A 16,818-nucleotide genomic window follows, 5' to 3' on the forward strand; every position below is an offset into this window, starting at 1 on the left:
CAAATATTACCTCCCAACCCCAATCAAACATATCCTTGGTGTCGAATTGTGATGAACCTTACTTATATTATTTTTGTAGGGCTTTGCCATTGCCAAATAAAAAAAAAAGTATAAACATTTACTCCAGTTAATTTTTGTAAGCATGATATTATATATTTTCGTTAAGAATTTAAAACTTAAAAGATTAAGATTAATTTGGTTGTATCGACCTAGGAACTTCTTGTTGGACTAAGAGCTTGGTTCTTTTTGTTTTTAAAGCCATATGTTATCAACTGCTCCAACATCAAAGGCTCTCAGCAGTTGGAGTCATCCAATGTCCATCCAATGTCTTTAATACAAATTAACATGCAATTATTTGGAGGTAAAATGGTTAAAGTTTTGTACCTAAAATACCTCTTTTTTAATGACAAAATTTATTAATATCTAAGTCTCTGTATAAGATGAGGAGGGATTGAAGGATAGAAACTATAAATTAAAGACGTTGTGTATAGACGGAACACTCAAACTGAGAGATACCACCAAAATCAAAATCAACACCTAAATTAAAGTCAAACCCTTGTACTTTCTTGTGTGTGACCACATAAACAAAATTCAATCACCTATCCACCGTTTCTCACCATAACCCCTCCAAAAAACCATCCAACCGATCAAAAGCCTTGAAAATAGAATCTCAACTTCTCATCGCCACTTGAGCCCAATTAAAAACCTGAACAATAACTTATTCTAACACTCTTTGAATTCCACCACCACTCGACTCCAGGTTCGTCGGAGAAGACACCATAACAAGCCAAAAAATTTGAGTCAATAAACTGACTTCCAAACTCGAATCGAAAGCAATCTACCCACCAAATTTGAGAAACAAATCACTAAGGCACCCCTCAACGTCTAGTCTACCGAAGAACATATCATAACCAACCATAAAATTTGAAACTAATTAAACACTAACTCCCGATCTCGAATAAAATTCCTAAGGCAGACAACAAGTGGAGTGGTACAAACATAGCAGATGGGAAAAGGACTTAGCTCGAAAACATCCTAAAACTAAGAACAACCCAAAATCAATCCATGAGCCAATTGAAGACCCAAAACCAGCACAAGCAAGCGGCAGCGGAGATGTACCCATTTCTAAGATTACCAGAGCACACAACGGAAGAAAAGCAGGAAAACCCCCAAAACAAAAACAACCTACACACTCCTAATCATCATCACCACAACCAAAACCTCACCACCATGCAAAAGAACTTCGTTAACAATCAGCCCTCCTTCTGGTACCCTCCAGCCTTCTTCAACCACCTATTAATTAAAAACCACACCCTCAACCATAGTCATTTGATACTCAAAAGGAAAAGACTAGCCACAAAACAACAGGGACCCAACCAAATCACACCACCACAAATAGACAGACGGTTTTTCCCCGTCCCCTCATGAACACTCTCAACCTTTATGACCAACACCCTCGTCAACATCGATAAAAAAATAAAAATAAAAACTTGCGCGAAATCTTCAGAAAAGCGCTGCCGAGTCACATCGAACCAAATCTCACACTCCTGACTTTAAATATCAAATCTCCCATTCAAATTTCAATTTTACAACTACGAACAATATTTTTTTTTTTTTTTAGGGTTGAACCGTAAAACATACATAAAGTGTGGAGAAGAAAAATGTCTGGTTCAAACCCACACCCCATCGTAGCAAATGTCTCCACAACTTTTTACCACATGAGTTGAGCTTACGAAACAAATATTCATTTTAAATAGCAATTTTACGAAACTATAGTTGCAGAAAAATACAAAGAGTAAGGTTTAGAAACTAGTTGTTATTAAAAGATACGATAAATAATATGATTATATGAAACACTAGTTTAACTTAAAGGCATAGTTAATTAGTAAAAGTAGGCATGTATATAATGGTTCTTCACTATATAGACACACTTCATGCAACTATTCAAGTAGATTAATAAACGGTTTCAGGACTGTTGCACAACGTCCATTGCCTTTTTCCAGCATATATATCATCACCTGCATTTTCAAAGGAAGTATTAATTAAATAACATACCAATCTTATGAGAAAACAATGAAGTATAGTACAGTCATTTCAAAATTAGTAATTTGCTTAAATCACAGTAGATATATGTTTGTTACAAAAAATGATAACAGAAAAATTATTTTACCTGTCCCTTTTTCTAATTTTCTTGATATATTATTAATTAGCACAACTTTCCTTAGAATGCAGAAATTTACTTCATTTTAATTAGCACTATAAGTACAACATATTTCAAGCTAGATGATATAAGAAAATTATATTCCATTGTTTAACGAATTGGTCCAATGTAGGAGTTCGTGCAGTCAGCAAGTTTAGACCATCTGATCTTGTTGACAATCAGATGGTCCAAACTTGCCGACTAAGCAACTACAAAGATTCTTTAACAGAAGATAAGGGATATTCCAATCCAATGCAATGAAATACAAAACTGATAACACCAGAAAATGGTAGCACCCCTCCCTACGCGCGCTATTTTCTAGATAGACACTCCATAAAGTTTACACACCATTAATATTAAAAGCAGTAAGAGGAATTAGTTCTTGCCGAAAAATCACTGTCATGCCAGAAGTTTAATCCGATACACAACTTCTGCGTTAACAACTATATTTGGCTCGGAAAGGACAAACGCTATACTATGAAAGAACAAAAGCTAGAAAAAAGAGTAGTCTATTCGGCATCACCACCATTATGCAGAGTCAGGAACAAATCGCATACAAGGCCCCCTTGATTTAATACGTAAAAGTCAGGAACTTCTTTGTAGGAAGTCTATCCTAAAGTAGTTTCCAAGAAAAGTAAAAGTAAAACGATAAATTTTGCAGTGATCATTGACCCCCTTGATTTAATACTTGCCATCAAAGTTAACATGGTACTATTGTAATGATACTAAAAAATTTATTCGTTAATAGTTAATATACTAGAAGATGAATATGAATGCTTACACAAGTTGGAGCGCAGTTTGGTCTTGACGCGAATACTGCTGCTGATCTGATCCAAGAAGATTTACCGGAAAGAAATTTCGGTCATATGCTTGTGATGAAGGTAAGGACTGATCACACATTGTTTGATCTGGCATCAAATTTTGTTGCTGTTGTTGAGCCCTCTCATGTTCAGCTATCTGCACCATTCAACAACTTTTTTCATCATCATCATTACTCATTTTACTCATTTATAAATAAAAATACAATGCATTTTTATAAACGTGATTTCTCAATGGTTCATAGTGTGCCCTTGTGTGTGTAAAGAGAATGAGAGAGACCTTAGCCCGTAGATAATTGTTATGATTTTGCAGCTCAATTTCCTGCAAATTATCAACAAAATTTACTATGTAAGTATTTGAATGTATCTAACAGGAATTTAACTATTTCAGTAGCAAGTTCACACAATTACATTAAACGTTGTAGGCGATCTTGGTCGTTGATTTGAGATCGAACAATGAAATTACACAGTCAATTAATTAATTCTAAATGATCTGAACCATTAATTTAAAATTGGATGATCCAAATATGTAACTGTGTCACGGATCTTTAACCACGTCACGGAGTTACTTGATAGGAGGGAATCCAAATCCGTCTTTTCTATACAGTAAAGTATAAAACAAAATTTAAAGAGTAATTTCATTTATAAGAACTAAAAACACTATATTTTTAGTTTCATGATAATCATTTTCAATTTAGTACATACACTATAACTGCAGAGATAATATTGAAATTAATTACATATGTAGGGTCGAAATATATTCATATAGGGTATAGTGACTGTAACTTAATATATTGACTATAAATGGAGACCAAATATATACACCCTCCGGTCACTATTATAAGCAAAATTTTGCATTTTAGATTCATTTATTTAATGATGTATATAGTCTTTATTGTAGACCACATACATCATTTAATGAATGAATTTAAAATACAAAGTTTTGCTTATAATAGTGACCGGAGGGTGTACATTAACATCATTTTAAATAAAAGTTTGCAGATGTGATAGTTAAACTTAATCGGGACCAACCAAATTATATCTTATTGAAGTATCTATGATACTCACTTCATCATTTGCATATAAATATATTTTGTGTTAAAATAAATAAAAATAACACACAGTATAATATTACCCGCTTTTGCATGAACTCCACATCAGCAAACAACGTCTCATGCTGGAAAAACATTTAAGTACATAAGTCCAAAAGAAATAAAATCTAACAAGGAGGAAACTATGACTTTTTTTTTTGAAGGAGGAGGAAACTATGACTTATCATGTTAATTTTCATATTTTTTGGTAAAATCATACTATTTTTTTCAAAGCAGCCAAATCAGAGCTAACCCAACTGGAAATATTATTTTTGTCAAAAAAAAAAAAACCCAACTGCAAATATAAAAAGCTAACCCAAAGAAATTTAAGGCTAATCACAAATAAATTACAATTAATTGGCCAAAAAATATAATTTTAAAATATTAACTCAAATAATTCTTGTACCAAGCTAGCTATTACAAACTTTTGCACATTTTATGTTAATTCATTCTGTTTTTTTTTTTTTGGTATATGACTTGAATTTTTTTTTTTTGAACAAGACTTGATTATTTTTAAGGGCATATACATAACTTTTTCTTATATCAAATGCCTTGAATGATTGTCATATTGTTGATTGTATATTAATTCTAGGGTTTTGTCTAACATGCACATGCAAATCATTCTTGCACTATGCACAAATCTATTGTCTACCCTTGGATGATAAATCTCATCATATTTTATTCAATTTAATTGTGAAATTTATTGATAAAATGGTGGAAACAAGTTTGTGTATAATGCAAGAGTTATTTTGTTTGTGCAGAATAGAGTTGATATAATTCTACATATTTTTTTGGTTAAAAACATCATATATATACCTTTCTAGATCTAACTCTGCTTAAACCTTTCTCCAATCTACCCTCGAGATTCTTTAGTTCTTTGAGACTCAGAGATCCTAGAGCTTCACCAAGGATGTGTCTGCAGAAAAAATAACTCATACTTATTAATTTTTTAATTAATGGAGAAAAACTATTGCGAAAAATATATAAGAAATAAAGAACCTGACCTATTTAGATTCTGAATATCTCGAATCTGCCTTCTCAATTTGGATGATTCTTGCTGGTAAAACTAATATTGGAAAAATAGTGTTAGTGGGTCAACCTTGTGGATGATAATTATAAAGTAACAAAAATGTTACAAAACATTTACATGAGGCACCATATATTATATGGTTTTAAGTATTTTTATATATATATTTATGTGTTCTCTCTATTTCAATCAAATCAACACTTGAATTGATATCATGTGAATAAATTTCTTGTAAAAAAAATAAAATCATGTGAATAAATTTAAGTACCTGGGTATTAGCTTCAGATACAGATTCTGCGTTAGTGGAAGCAGCACATGCTTTTTTGTACCTTTCAATTGTTGCTCTAACACTGCAAATAATACAAGCAATTGTAGAAATATTAGGACAGATCAAGAAATTAGCAATATAACACATAAATGTAGCTAATTTTTGCTCCGAAATATATATTAGGTCTTTGAGATAAACTAAACAAAAATTTAAACTAAATTTAATAAATAAGAATAAGGCTCTTGTTAACATTTTCCTAAGAATAAGGAAACTGGTCAATTAATTATTACGTGAAATTGAGAAAGATTATCTATCATTTTGGTAATATTGTAAAATATCACTTAAAAAAATCAAGACAATAACTCTATCTATATTTTTATCAGCAAAATTTTATTATAAAACACCCCAATCCAACGCACAAGAAATGCTCTGAATTGAGATAAAGATACAAACACTACGCTAGAAAAGGAACGAAAAATACTGGAGTGACATTGATTTTTGATGATTTTGATTACTTTAGTGTATTTAGTTGATAGATAAATCATTAATACAAATTATTTTGATGAGAAACAATGATTGATAAGGTTAGAGATAGAGACAAAGTCAATAAAGTCATCAAACTCAAAGTTACCGAAATAAAACCAAAAAACTACTACCTAGAACACTACCAATCCAATAATACTAATAACTTTCTATATATCATAAATATGCCTTAGAATGTATGGAAGCTTATTAATTGGATCCAAAGATGCTTCTAATGGGGAGATTTGAAAGGAGGGAATAAAATCTACATATAGTTAGGTGGTAAAATCTTCTTCATTGAAGGGTTCTTCTTTATCAGATTGGTTCTCAACCAGATTACTGAAGATGATTTGGAGTTTTTTTTTTTTGTCCGAGTCTCAAACAACTCTTTTTGTTTGAGGAAAACAACTTTAAGAGGATTTGTAATCTTAATTGGTGGGGTCACTCTAACTCTCAAGGAGGATAAATTGTCTTGGTTGGGTGACCTACAAATAATTTCTCACTTCGATCGACGGATGTAAACCTAGCATCAAAGTGCTCCAATAGATAGGCTATCAAACGTTGAACGACCAATTCTGATTAAAGTGTAAAAAAGTTGGGCACATTTAAAAGTAATTAACTTATCTTGAAATCTACTTTTAGATAAGGCCCATACTTGGCAAAATCTTCTTCATTGAGGGTTCTTCTTGATGCTGATCATGCAAATTGTGTTTGGTGTGGACTCTCTCTCAATTCATCGCATCATCTGTTTGTTTTATGTGAGATCTTGCTTTAAGTGTCTCATAAGATTTTTAACTGGTTTGAGTGGACGATGGTTATGTCATTTGACTTATCATGTTTATTCATTTGTGGATAATAGTAAGTTCTTATCTTCAAAATTGTTTTTAGGTAAATCCTTTGGGTCTCCTTGCACCCTCTATAATTGGGTAATGGAATCCTTCCTTTGTTTCGTTAAATAGTTTTTTTGTTTGTTTGGTTTGTTTCTTTTGTCATGTATTTTTTCTTGGTTATGAATATTTGTGACCGTCTTCTCCGTAATGATTGAAATACCCCATGTAGATCGGATTAAGTGGTCGTCATGATCTTGATTTAACCCATAGGAAGAGTAGAAACAAAGAAACTTTTTTTTTCTTTTCCAATTGGTGGATTTACCCACACACATGTCTTCATTGTATTTGATTTAGACTTTGTAATAGATTTTGGGTACCCTATACTCTAATTAATGATGTTTTTTTTCTAGAAAAGTGTATTCAAGAATTAAAAATAGTTGTTTGCTCGAAATTTATTATAGAAATGTTTTGTTAGAAACTGGAAATCACAATTTAATTTTTTTAATAATTAAAGCCTAACTTGCCAATGATCCAAAAATGTCATTAGCTCTCAACTAAAATAAGAACCCTTTTTCTCTTCTTATATAACACCTCGATTACCACAATACCCTTTAAAGATTTGTATACATGATTTTTGTTTTAGCTTCGGAAAAACTAAAGATGTTGTGTCAGTAAGAAATGAGTGTCATCAACTTCAGAATTTTTCATTGGACCGTACACAATTTCATTAATTTCTTTTCACTTTTTTTATCATAAAAAATTTCTTACACAACATAAACTAGTTCAAACTCAATGACCACAACTTGTGTATATGAAGTTTCATTTTTTTGAACTCTAAAGAATGTAAAAGTAAAACCTTTTGCAACGAGTCTTATATAATTAACTTATTCATATAAGGAAGAGTGTAATGTAAATGTAAAGTTTCTTTTCTAATGAAATTTCCAAAATAAATTATTGATAGTAGGTAGAGAAAATACGTCAAGTGTGAAGCTTTATTTCCATAAGCATGAAAGAAATTGAAAAGCATAAGAAAGAGAAGGGTTCTTTTCTTGTGGCTATTTTTAGAATTTGATATCATAGTGTCACGTTAGATGCAGAGGGTAAAAATCTAAAGATCAAGAAAGAAAATTAACTTGACAGAAAAAAATAATAAATAATTTCTTTTGAAATTTGAAAGAAATTAACCTGACAATTATTTTTTATAAAAAATAATTAATGAAAATGAAAGACCCCGCAGAAAAATAACACTATCATTATGTCTTTGTTGTCCTTAGTGAAAAACTATAAAATCATGTCTTTGTTGTCCTTAGTATTGTACCAAAAATTCAAATAAGTTTCCATTAGTATGAATTGAGTTTATGATTTTTTTACACAAATAATTTTTTAAAAAAATAAATGAATTTGAAAATCTATTGCACAATATTTTCAAAACTATCTCTACCAGAAATTAATTTGTTGTGGAAAACAATGAGTCATGGACACTTTATAAACCCATGCTGGTTAGGAAACCCTAACTACAGACCATATTCTAAAGGACAGATTAAATTTATGAAGGTGGGGAACAAAATTTAGACTTTTACAGATCAACATATAGGTACAGATAATTAGTGAGTAAATTATTAGTCTGAAAACAACGTGAAATCTTTGACATTTTTTCAAATCATAATATTTGATTTTTGATTTATTTGATTTATTTGATTTTAACAGCTTTCATAATTACATCTTGAAGAATTTTTTCAAATAATCCCTCCAGTCACTATTATAAGTAAATATTTCTTTTTCAAGTTCATTTATTAACTATATTGATTTTTGATTTTAACCTCTTTCATAATTACATCTTGAAGAATTTTTTCAAATAATTTCTCCGATCACTATTATAAGTAAATATTTTTTTTTCAAGTTCATTCATTAACTATATTATAGTCCAAATTTGAACTATATTATAGTCCAAATTCATCAATTAATGAACGAATCTAAAAGATGAAAATTTCCTTATAATAGTGATCAATGGAGTACGTGCCACTCAAACAAACCTTTTTTTTTTTTTTGAGCAGCACTCAAACAAACCTAACAGTATTGAGAACAAACACTGAAAAACTTGATTTTTTTTGCCAATATTCTACAATACCCTTTTTTGAAAGAAAAATCAAGAAATAATATTGTTATTTTTAAAAAAATAACATTTAGCTAACAAAATAACATTTTTTTTTTACTAAAATTACTTAATGGTATCTAATTTGTATGCATCAGATTTTGGACTGCCTTATAGATTAATTGATATGAAGGGATTATGTTATTTTTCCTTTTAACAAAGATATGAAGGGATTATAGTGTGACCAGTGAAAATTTTGAAACCCTAATTTACAATTGGACAATAAAGAATAATGATGGAAATGAAGAGGGTCAATGAGTGCATGACAGCTTTTTCTGGCAGATTTTTCTAAGTTTGATGGTTGATTACATATGTAGGGAAAGAGAGAGAAAACGAAAAAGGATTGAAAAAAGGTTAATAGTATGGGAGAATATACACGAACAAGTTAAGATCTCTGACCTAGAAATCTTTCTAACCCTAATTAAAGCTGTTACTTCTGTTCTTCTATATTATGTATAGATTCTTAACTCCTATTTCTATCTCTTATTTCAGATCTGCAAACTTTTCAAAGTTCCAATATATTGGAAAAAGAACAAAAGGACTAGCATGATAATAACAAGAGATCAAATAGAACAAACACATCAAAACTGTACAACAAAATAAAAATAAAATTAAAATTAAATAAGATACACACCAAAAGAGTAAAAAATTGACAAACTGGAGTTTGAGGAAAATTGGAAATCATTTTGAACTTAAAAGTATAACTGACCTCATAAATCCCACAAAGTTTTTTTATTTATCAATATTTCTTTATTTTGATTAGAAAATATCATTAGTCAATATATATAGTTTGAAATACATTATTTGAAGACAAATTAACAAGTATTTTCCATTAATAACAAACATCAAGATAAACTAAGAATCATCAAGATTTGTAGTGAAAAAAACTAAGAATCTTGAAGATTTTGAGGTAAGAAATTGTGTAAACTCAAACCTGTTGTTGGCATATTCATACAAGCGACCACGAGTGGAGAAGACAACAAGGGCAACTTCAGCATCACAAAGAACAGATAATTCATAGGCTTTCTTCAACAATCCATTGCGTCGTTTGCAAAAGGTGACTTGCCTATTGGTAGTGTTTTCAATCCTCTTGATTTCAATTTTCCCTCTTCCCATTTTCTTTTGAGAAGATCCTTCACCTTCATTTGGTAGCTCCATATTTTGTAAAGCTGTGAAATTCAAGTTATTTTACAAAAACCAAGTTAATCCCTAATTTCCTTATTCAATCATTTAATGTTTTATTTAATTTTTATAATCCATTCAACCATTGAAATATGAAACTTTTATAACACATCTAATTTTCTTTATTAAAAAATTAAATTGAAAAATAATGAAATATGAAAAAATCAAAGAAGAAGAAGAAGAAGGGGTTGGATTTTTTTTTTCCTTGCAAAAATTAGTGTGATCTAGATTTTTGCATGTTACTAACCATCAAAAAGAGAAGAATGAAAAATTTAGGGCAAGATTTGAAAGAAACAAGGATAACTATATGTATTAAGCAATGGTTATACCTTATGAATTTGCACTAGCTATATGTAGTTGTTTGGTGTAAAGCTACAACTATGGTTGAATGGTTGCAAAATATGGAAGTGGGTTGGCCTAGAAGAGAGGTATTTATGGACTGAGAATAGACCTTCCAACAATTAGCCAACTCACACTTCAAATTTAACTTCTCGTGTTGGAGAATTAAAGAAGAAAAAAAAGAAATAGAGGGTGACTTGATATTCACCTTTCAATCTCCATTAGCCATTCAATTTTTTTTTCATGTATGGGTAAAAGGAGAGAGATAATATGAAAGGGTCTTTATGAAAGTGACTTTGATAATGTGGAGTTTTTGATTAAATAATTTCAATGATAGGGACATGAACATAAAAGTTTGCACGCAAAATTCTCAAGCTACAAATTTTTTTGCCTTAGAGAGAGAGAGTACGGCAAGAGGGAACCAAAAAAGAAAAAGAAGCCATTTTGATTAGGATTTTGAAATATTTGGCCTTTTACTCCAAAGAATGTCTAGATAGTACATTTGTTTCCACCCTGAAACTGTACCCTACATCATTTTTTATTTTTTTGATTCTTAAACTTTTTTAAGAAAATTATTAGCCAACCAAAATTTTATCAAATAGAAGTTCAAATGATATAGCAATAGACTAAAAATAAATAACGCCCTCTATGTACGAGACAGCCTTATAAAGAGTAAGATTTGGATCATCAATGGAACCATTGCACATCTGTTAAATTTAATTTGGAGATCTAAATGTATTTTTGGTCCCCTACCAAATGTTTTCACGTTAAATCCTGATATATGTAATAAACTCATTTCTTCTTCACAATTGAGTGCGGTGTGTTCAAAGGGTTTATGGGAAATTTGGACACCGTTTGCACTTTAAAAGGAGCTATCTTGATTGAATCTCAAAATCCTATACGTTTAGCTACGGATTTGCAAAAGATATTCTTCGCATTGTATTCGATTGTCTTGAATCTTGTTAGTGGCAAGGAGCAAGATCCTAAGATGCTTTATTTTTATTCGATTCTTGGCCAATTTTTTGGTCTGTTTAGCTGAAGTTTGTTCCTTGATTTAGGTTTAGTTTTCTTCTATATTAGAGTTCTCTCAGGTTGCTGGAGCTTTGATCGTGGTTTGTATAGGAGGCTTGGAGTTTGCTTATTTCTTTGTTATTGTTTAAGGTCTTCTAAGGGGGATTTGTCATATGGAGATTTTGATCTTGCCATGTATTTAGCACCAGCTTAGCATAGCTTGTCCTATATGATGCATTTTAATTTAATAAAAGCTTCTTTTTGTCTCCTCTAAAAAAGGTCCAAATATTTTCTTGGCAACTTATTCTTGAAAGACTTCCTACTCGTGGAAACTTAAACAGAAGAGCAGTGTTGTCAGAGGGAGTCAGATTGAATTATGTTTAGTGTTTGGGGTTCCTTTAAACGGAGGATCACTTGTTTTATAGATGTAGTTTTGCCATAACAGTATGATATTTGAGTTTTAAGTTGATTGGAACATTAGTGATTTTTCCAAAAATGTAGTCCCGCTCCTTGATTACTTTTCATCCTCTTCTTGGAGGAAAAAACACCTAAAAGGGTTAACACTTATTTGACATGCCACAATTTAGAAGATTTGGAAGGCTTTATACATTTTTTTTCTTCAAAGAATTAGGAGATCGTAGAGATCGTTGACAACATCAAATTAAACTCTTGGAGGCGGTTCCCTGGTACGAAAAAATGGGGTTTGTGTCTAAATACTTGATCGGGTCTGGGTTTTCTGTAGATCGAGTATCCCTAGTACTTTTTCTGAATTGTGGGTTAAGTGCTCTTTATACTTCTCCCATCTATGTAATAAATTTTGTTGTTGAATTTATTTATTTTTTTCTAAAATATGAAGTATTGGTCCTCTTATTTTAAAAATCAATTTTTGTCACACATTTAACTTTTTTTTTCTTCAGAATTTTGATCCACCATCTCATTTTGTGGTCATTTTTTTATTAGTAGTCTATTCATTTATGACATGGAAGTATTTATTATACATTTTTTATGACAAAGACTTTTTTTATTGTTACGTAATGTTCTTATGAACTTAGCTAAGGTGATAGAGACATTGCAGAAAATATATTGGAGACGAGTTCAAAACTCAATCACATTACTTATTTACCTTAAAGAGATGAATTTATAACTAATAGACTACTTGATAAAAAAAAGAACTTGCTACGTCATAAATGAATATGTCATATCATACAAAATGATGACAAATAAATAATGCAAGAGACAAAAATTTAGAAGAAGAAGAAGAAGAAAAAAAATTAAAATAAGGGGACAAAAACTAATTTTAAAATAAGGGACCAAAATTTGATATTTTTAAAAATAAGGGGATCAAAATTACATTTAAACTTATTTTAAATAGTGCCTAGCTATCAAAAACAAAATCATTAGTAAATAGTCATTGAGAGGGTAGTGCAATAGTTTGGTTTGGGCCACCAAATGAGTTAGAAAGATGCTAAGGTTCAATCCATGTCCAAGATACCAACGTTTTTTTTTCCATTTTTCTAACAAATTAATCATCTACGTTTGCTTTTAAAAAAATGCTCTAAAGGCGAATTCTCATAGTTTATAGTAAAAATAAATTTTATAATAATAAAAAGTTAAAGATTAAATATAATATTTCATTAAAATTTATTAAATGTAGTAATGTCCACATTTAGGCTGGTACATAGTAGACACCCCCTTAAATTTTCTACCTTATATTGGGTGACTATGGGGTGATTATTGGATTGAAATGCCATTCTTTAACCCGTGTTATAATCCAGTAGTATGCCCTATAGTTTTCTACTTGCGCGTCAAATATATTAATCGTTGTCACAAAATAAGTGTACAAATATTAGAAATCACAAGAAAATAGCATATACCAACAAAGGTCTGTAGTGACGGATTAAAAGTGTTGGCCGTAGGTATAGATATCCCAAAAGAACCATCCAAATTAAATAAAAGCTAACATGAGAAGTAAAAATGATGAGTGAAAATGAAAACAAGGAAAAAAAAATCAAGTCTTTGAATAAGACATATTCTAAATGGTCGCCTAATAAAGAGAAGATAAACACGACAAAGGTCCCCAACCCAACAAGAATTTAATCATAAGAGTCCCTCTTTCGAAGGATATAATTAATGAAAATAAATCAAACCTTAACAAGATAGTCTCAGATATGTTTGAAATATTTGCATAATACTATCACCTCAGAGTGTGCTTCATCACTAAGTGCACCATATGAAAAGAGTCGGAATAATACATAATCTTTTTATAGACAACCTCCCAACACAACTTGACACCCGACATCTTGATTGTCAACATCTAAAATATTCCAAATTCTCACACTGCCAATAAAACCAAGTTGAAAACTTCCACCATGCTTACAAATCAATCCACAATATATAACATTCATTTTCTGAATTTGTCTAAGTGCTTCCATCAACATTTCCTCATCCTCAGGCTGCAAACTCATCATATCTGGAGTTTGAATATGACGGACCAGAGAGTTTGTACCAAAAGATTGGTGATCAAGATGAAGTTGGGAAAATATAGTTGTTATCGTTGAATGTAATTTTTTATTTTTTTTTACAAAATCGTTGAATGTAACTTGTTTCTTGTACATCAAATATCCCACATAATCAAAGGTGCAAGAATTCGAATATTCCACATAATCAAATAAAGACCTCTAAAAAATGTCTAAAGTTGAGCCATTAATTAATTTTTTTTGTAAATTTTAATAAAATATTGCATTTCTTTGCCTTTTATATTATAAAATATTATATTTTATTAAAATGATACAAAAATGATACCAGTTCATCCTTAGATTATTTTTTTTAAAGATCCATATTACAATAATGGCTATATGTTTAAGAGGATCTAATATTGATCAGGTTCAAAAAGGAGGACCTTATTAGTTTTAGTAAGTTCCAATAAAATATGATTTTTTTAGGATATAAATAAAATATGATACATATTCTTCATTTATTATTATCATTATTATTTTACTATTTACTTATTTTACTATTTACTAAATTAGTAAAAGTTCACTATCAGACCATTTTGTTTAGGGAACTATTAGACCATTTTCAAAGATTCATATTAGATTAATACTTAATTTTTAGTAAATGAATTAGAGTAATCTGTTTTTCTTCTTCAAGGTTTGGAGTAATCTTTTACTCCCTTCGAATATAATTTTCTTAAAAAAGACAATATTGGTAGAAATAATTAATGACTAAACTTTAGCTTTCAATCCAAAGAATCAAATCATCTCTCTTTCATTATTACAATTTTGATTATGGTTGTGTTTTTGTGACGTATGGGTAGGGTTCCCACGTGAAGTCCAGATCATAATCTTCAATTCTTCTTGTAAACATCTAGCTAGTTTTGTGGTGATATAGAAAAGTCAGTCAGATATTTCCAGTTTCTATTTTTTCTCTCAGCTTACCTTTTGTGTAATTTGATTGTGTATTTTTTTCCTTTTACCTAATTATTAAACTTTTGTATAGCATAATGTGTTACAAGGTCACATGTGAAATGAGTGTAGGAAATTGTAATTAAATGTACCTAAAATTAGAGCCTCAACCGGTAGCACAGAAAATGATCTTCATGTTTCGTGGGATGATAGTCGACGATATTGGTTACTACAATATATTTGTCACTGTAACGCAATTGAAAAATTAACTTGAAATATTTGTACTCATGTGTTATGGTATGAGCCAAGACCCAAACAACGACTGGGTCTGGAAGCTTTCCTTCCAAGTCCAGAAGGTCCTCTATCCAAACTACAATGGAAGAATGATCCCCTAGGGTAATGTGGGTCATCGAGTCTAGATTCAGTGTTATCTTCTCACTATCTTCTTGAAATTGTTCCTTGAGAACATTTGTCTAGGTAAATGTTCAAGAACTAAAACACTTAACCCACGGTAATAAAAACTATCTCAAGGGTATTGGTCCAAGTACGCACTCAGTTCACCCTAATAGATCCATGATTATTAATGACTTGAGTGTTGGAATGTATTCGCATATATTACTCCCCTCTGTCCAAGAAGACGATTGCTAACAAAGGTCCTAAACTCAATGGCCATTAAACACCACCATCTAGAGATCTTAGGTCTGATAGGATCAGTAGCGCATTCACACTACGAATTGAACCTTAGAACAACATTTTTGTTCTTTCTCTAACGAAATCCAATGGTTAACATATGTCTCTGTTCATTAGTCGTCTAAGCAACTCACTCCCGTAGAACAACCTAAACAAAGAAATCACTATATTCTCTACTTCATGAAAGACCTACTTAGTGACGAAGCTGATGACTAACGACATAGTGCCTGAAAGGAGAAAATCCTCCAACCTCCACGGCGTGCCTGAAAGGAGAAAATCCTCCAACCTCCATGACATATCCGACCAATTAACGTCGTTCTGTCAAACATATAACTACCGCATGTGTGAGCCACGACCATTAGTGATGGTCCATCACATATTTTGGCATGCTCGCATATGTGAACCACTTACCTTACATACGCAAAGTATTTTCCCAGGTTTGTTTGCTTGCATATGTAAGAATTTATTTTAATGGTTTTCCTCCGTTCTAGAACACATCAAAGTATCAAACCATTCTAAAACTCTCAATATAAATTTGGCTAAAACCCACTTTTTGCCCCCTAAGTTTGCAAAAGTTGCGATTTTGACCCCGTATTAAAAAAATAGCATTTTTGGCCCCCTTCGTCCAAAAATTACTGAGAAGAGGCCACGTGTCCCAAAAAAGGGGCATAATTGCAACTTTTTCTAAAGATAAGGGGTCTAAAAAGCATATTTCCCTTATGTTAGAGGGTCAAAAGAGCATATTTCCCTAAACATAGGGGGTCACTAATGCTATTTTTTTTAATAGGGGGCCAAAATCGCAACTTTTGCAAACTTAGGGGGCAAAAAGTGGGTTTTAGCCTACTAATTTCTAAGAATCACAAAAGATATAACAATGAGTATGTTCGGCTTTGTTTGAGAGTTTGGAGGAAAAGGAAGGGGAGGGTTTGGAAGAAAAGGAAGAAATTGAGGACATTTGGAGAAGGGGTTTTTGTTTTGGGGGGTGGGGTTTATTTTTCTTCGAAATATAAAACCTTCCTCATTTGGCTGAACTAAAAAACTGTATTTGATGAGGGGTTTGAGAGGGTTTATATGAATGCTTCAAATTTAATTTATGTTGTTATAATATTCTTAAAATTAAAAATATATTAATCATAAGCATTAATTTATCACTCTCTAAAAAAAAACTCTTTCAATAAATATGAAAGATTTATAAATTTCCCTCTATATTTCTCACCCCCCAAATCCCTCCCTTCCAAACTCTCAACAAAGCCTTTACATGAATGGTGTTTGGCTTTATAAAGT

General features: G+C 31.0%; 1 protein-coding gene across 6 annotated transcripts; it reads right to left on the reverse strand.

Moving 5' to 3' along the window:
• Positions 1-1,801: 1,801 nt before the first annotated feature.
• Positions 1,802-10,721, reverse strand: LOC146937858 (agamous-like MADS-box protein MADS1). Of its 6 annotated transcripts, none has more exons than XM_085751945.1 (9): positions 10,420-10,721; positions 9,843-10,077; positions 5,405-5,486; positions 5,114-5,175; positions 4,926-5,025; positions 4,154-4,195; positions 3,299-3,340; positions 2,982-3,157; positions 1,802-2,018 (listed from the first exon to the last, which is right to left on the reverse strand). In XM_085751945.1, the coding sequence occupies exons 2-9, from the start codon at positions 10,064-10,066 to the stop codon at positions 2,015-2,017; spliced, it is 732 nt and encodes a 243-aa protein (XP_085608071.1). In that variant the 5' UTR covers positions 10,067-10,077; positions 10,420-10,721; the 3' UTR covers positions 1,802-2,014. The 6 variants fall into 6 exon arrangements, with proteins under 6 accessions (XP_085608071.1, XP_085608073.1, XP_085608072.1 ...); XM_085751947.1 differs by having other exon boundaries at positions 10,638-10,656; XM_085751946.1 differs by having other exon boundaries at positions 10,338-10,466.
• Positions 10,722-16,818: the final 6,097 nt, after the last annotated feature.

This window comes from Medicago sativa, chromosome 3 (genome assembly GCF_051527215.1).
Source record: "Medicago sativa cultivar Bolivia chromosome 3, Bolivia_mono, whole genome shotgun sequence".
NCBI lineage: Eukaryota > Viridiplantae > Streptophyta > Magnoliopsida > Fabales > Fabaceae > Medicago > Medicago sativa.

What these genes read in the sequence shown, in the direction of transcription:
- LOC146937858 (XM_085751945.1), bottom strand. Translation starts at nt 10,066, where the DNA reads ATGGAGCTACCAAATGAAGGTGAAGGATCTTCTCAAAAGAAAATGGGA. An exon ending in TATGAATATGCCAACAACAG is followed by an intron (nt 5,487 to 9,842) that starts GTTTGAGTTTAC and finishes TATTATTTGCAG; the next exon opens with TGTTAGAGCAACAATTGAAA. An exon ending in ACAATTATCTACGGGCTAAG is followed by an intron (nt 3,158 to 3,298) that starts GTCTCTCTCATT and finishes TGAATGGTGCAG; the next exon opens with ATAGCTGAACATGAGAGGGC.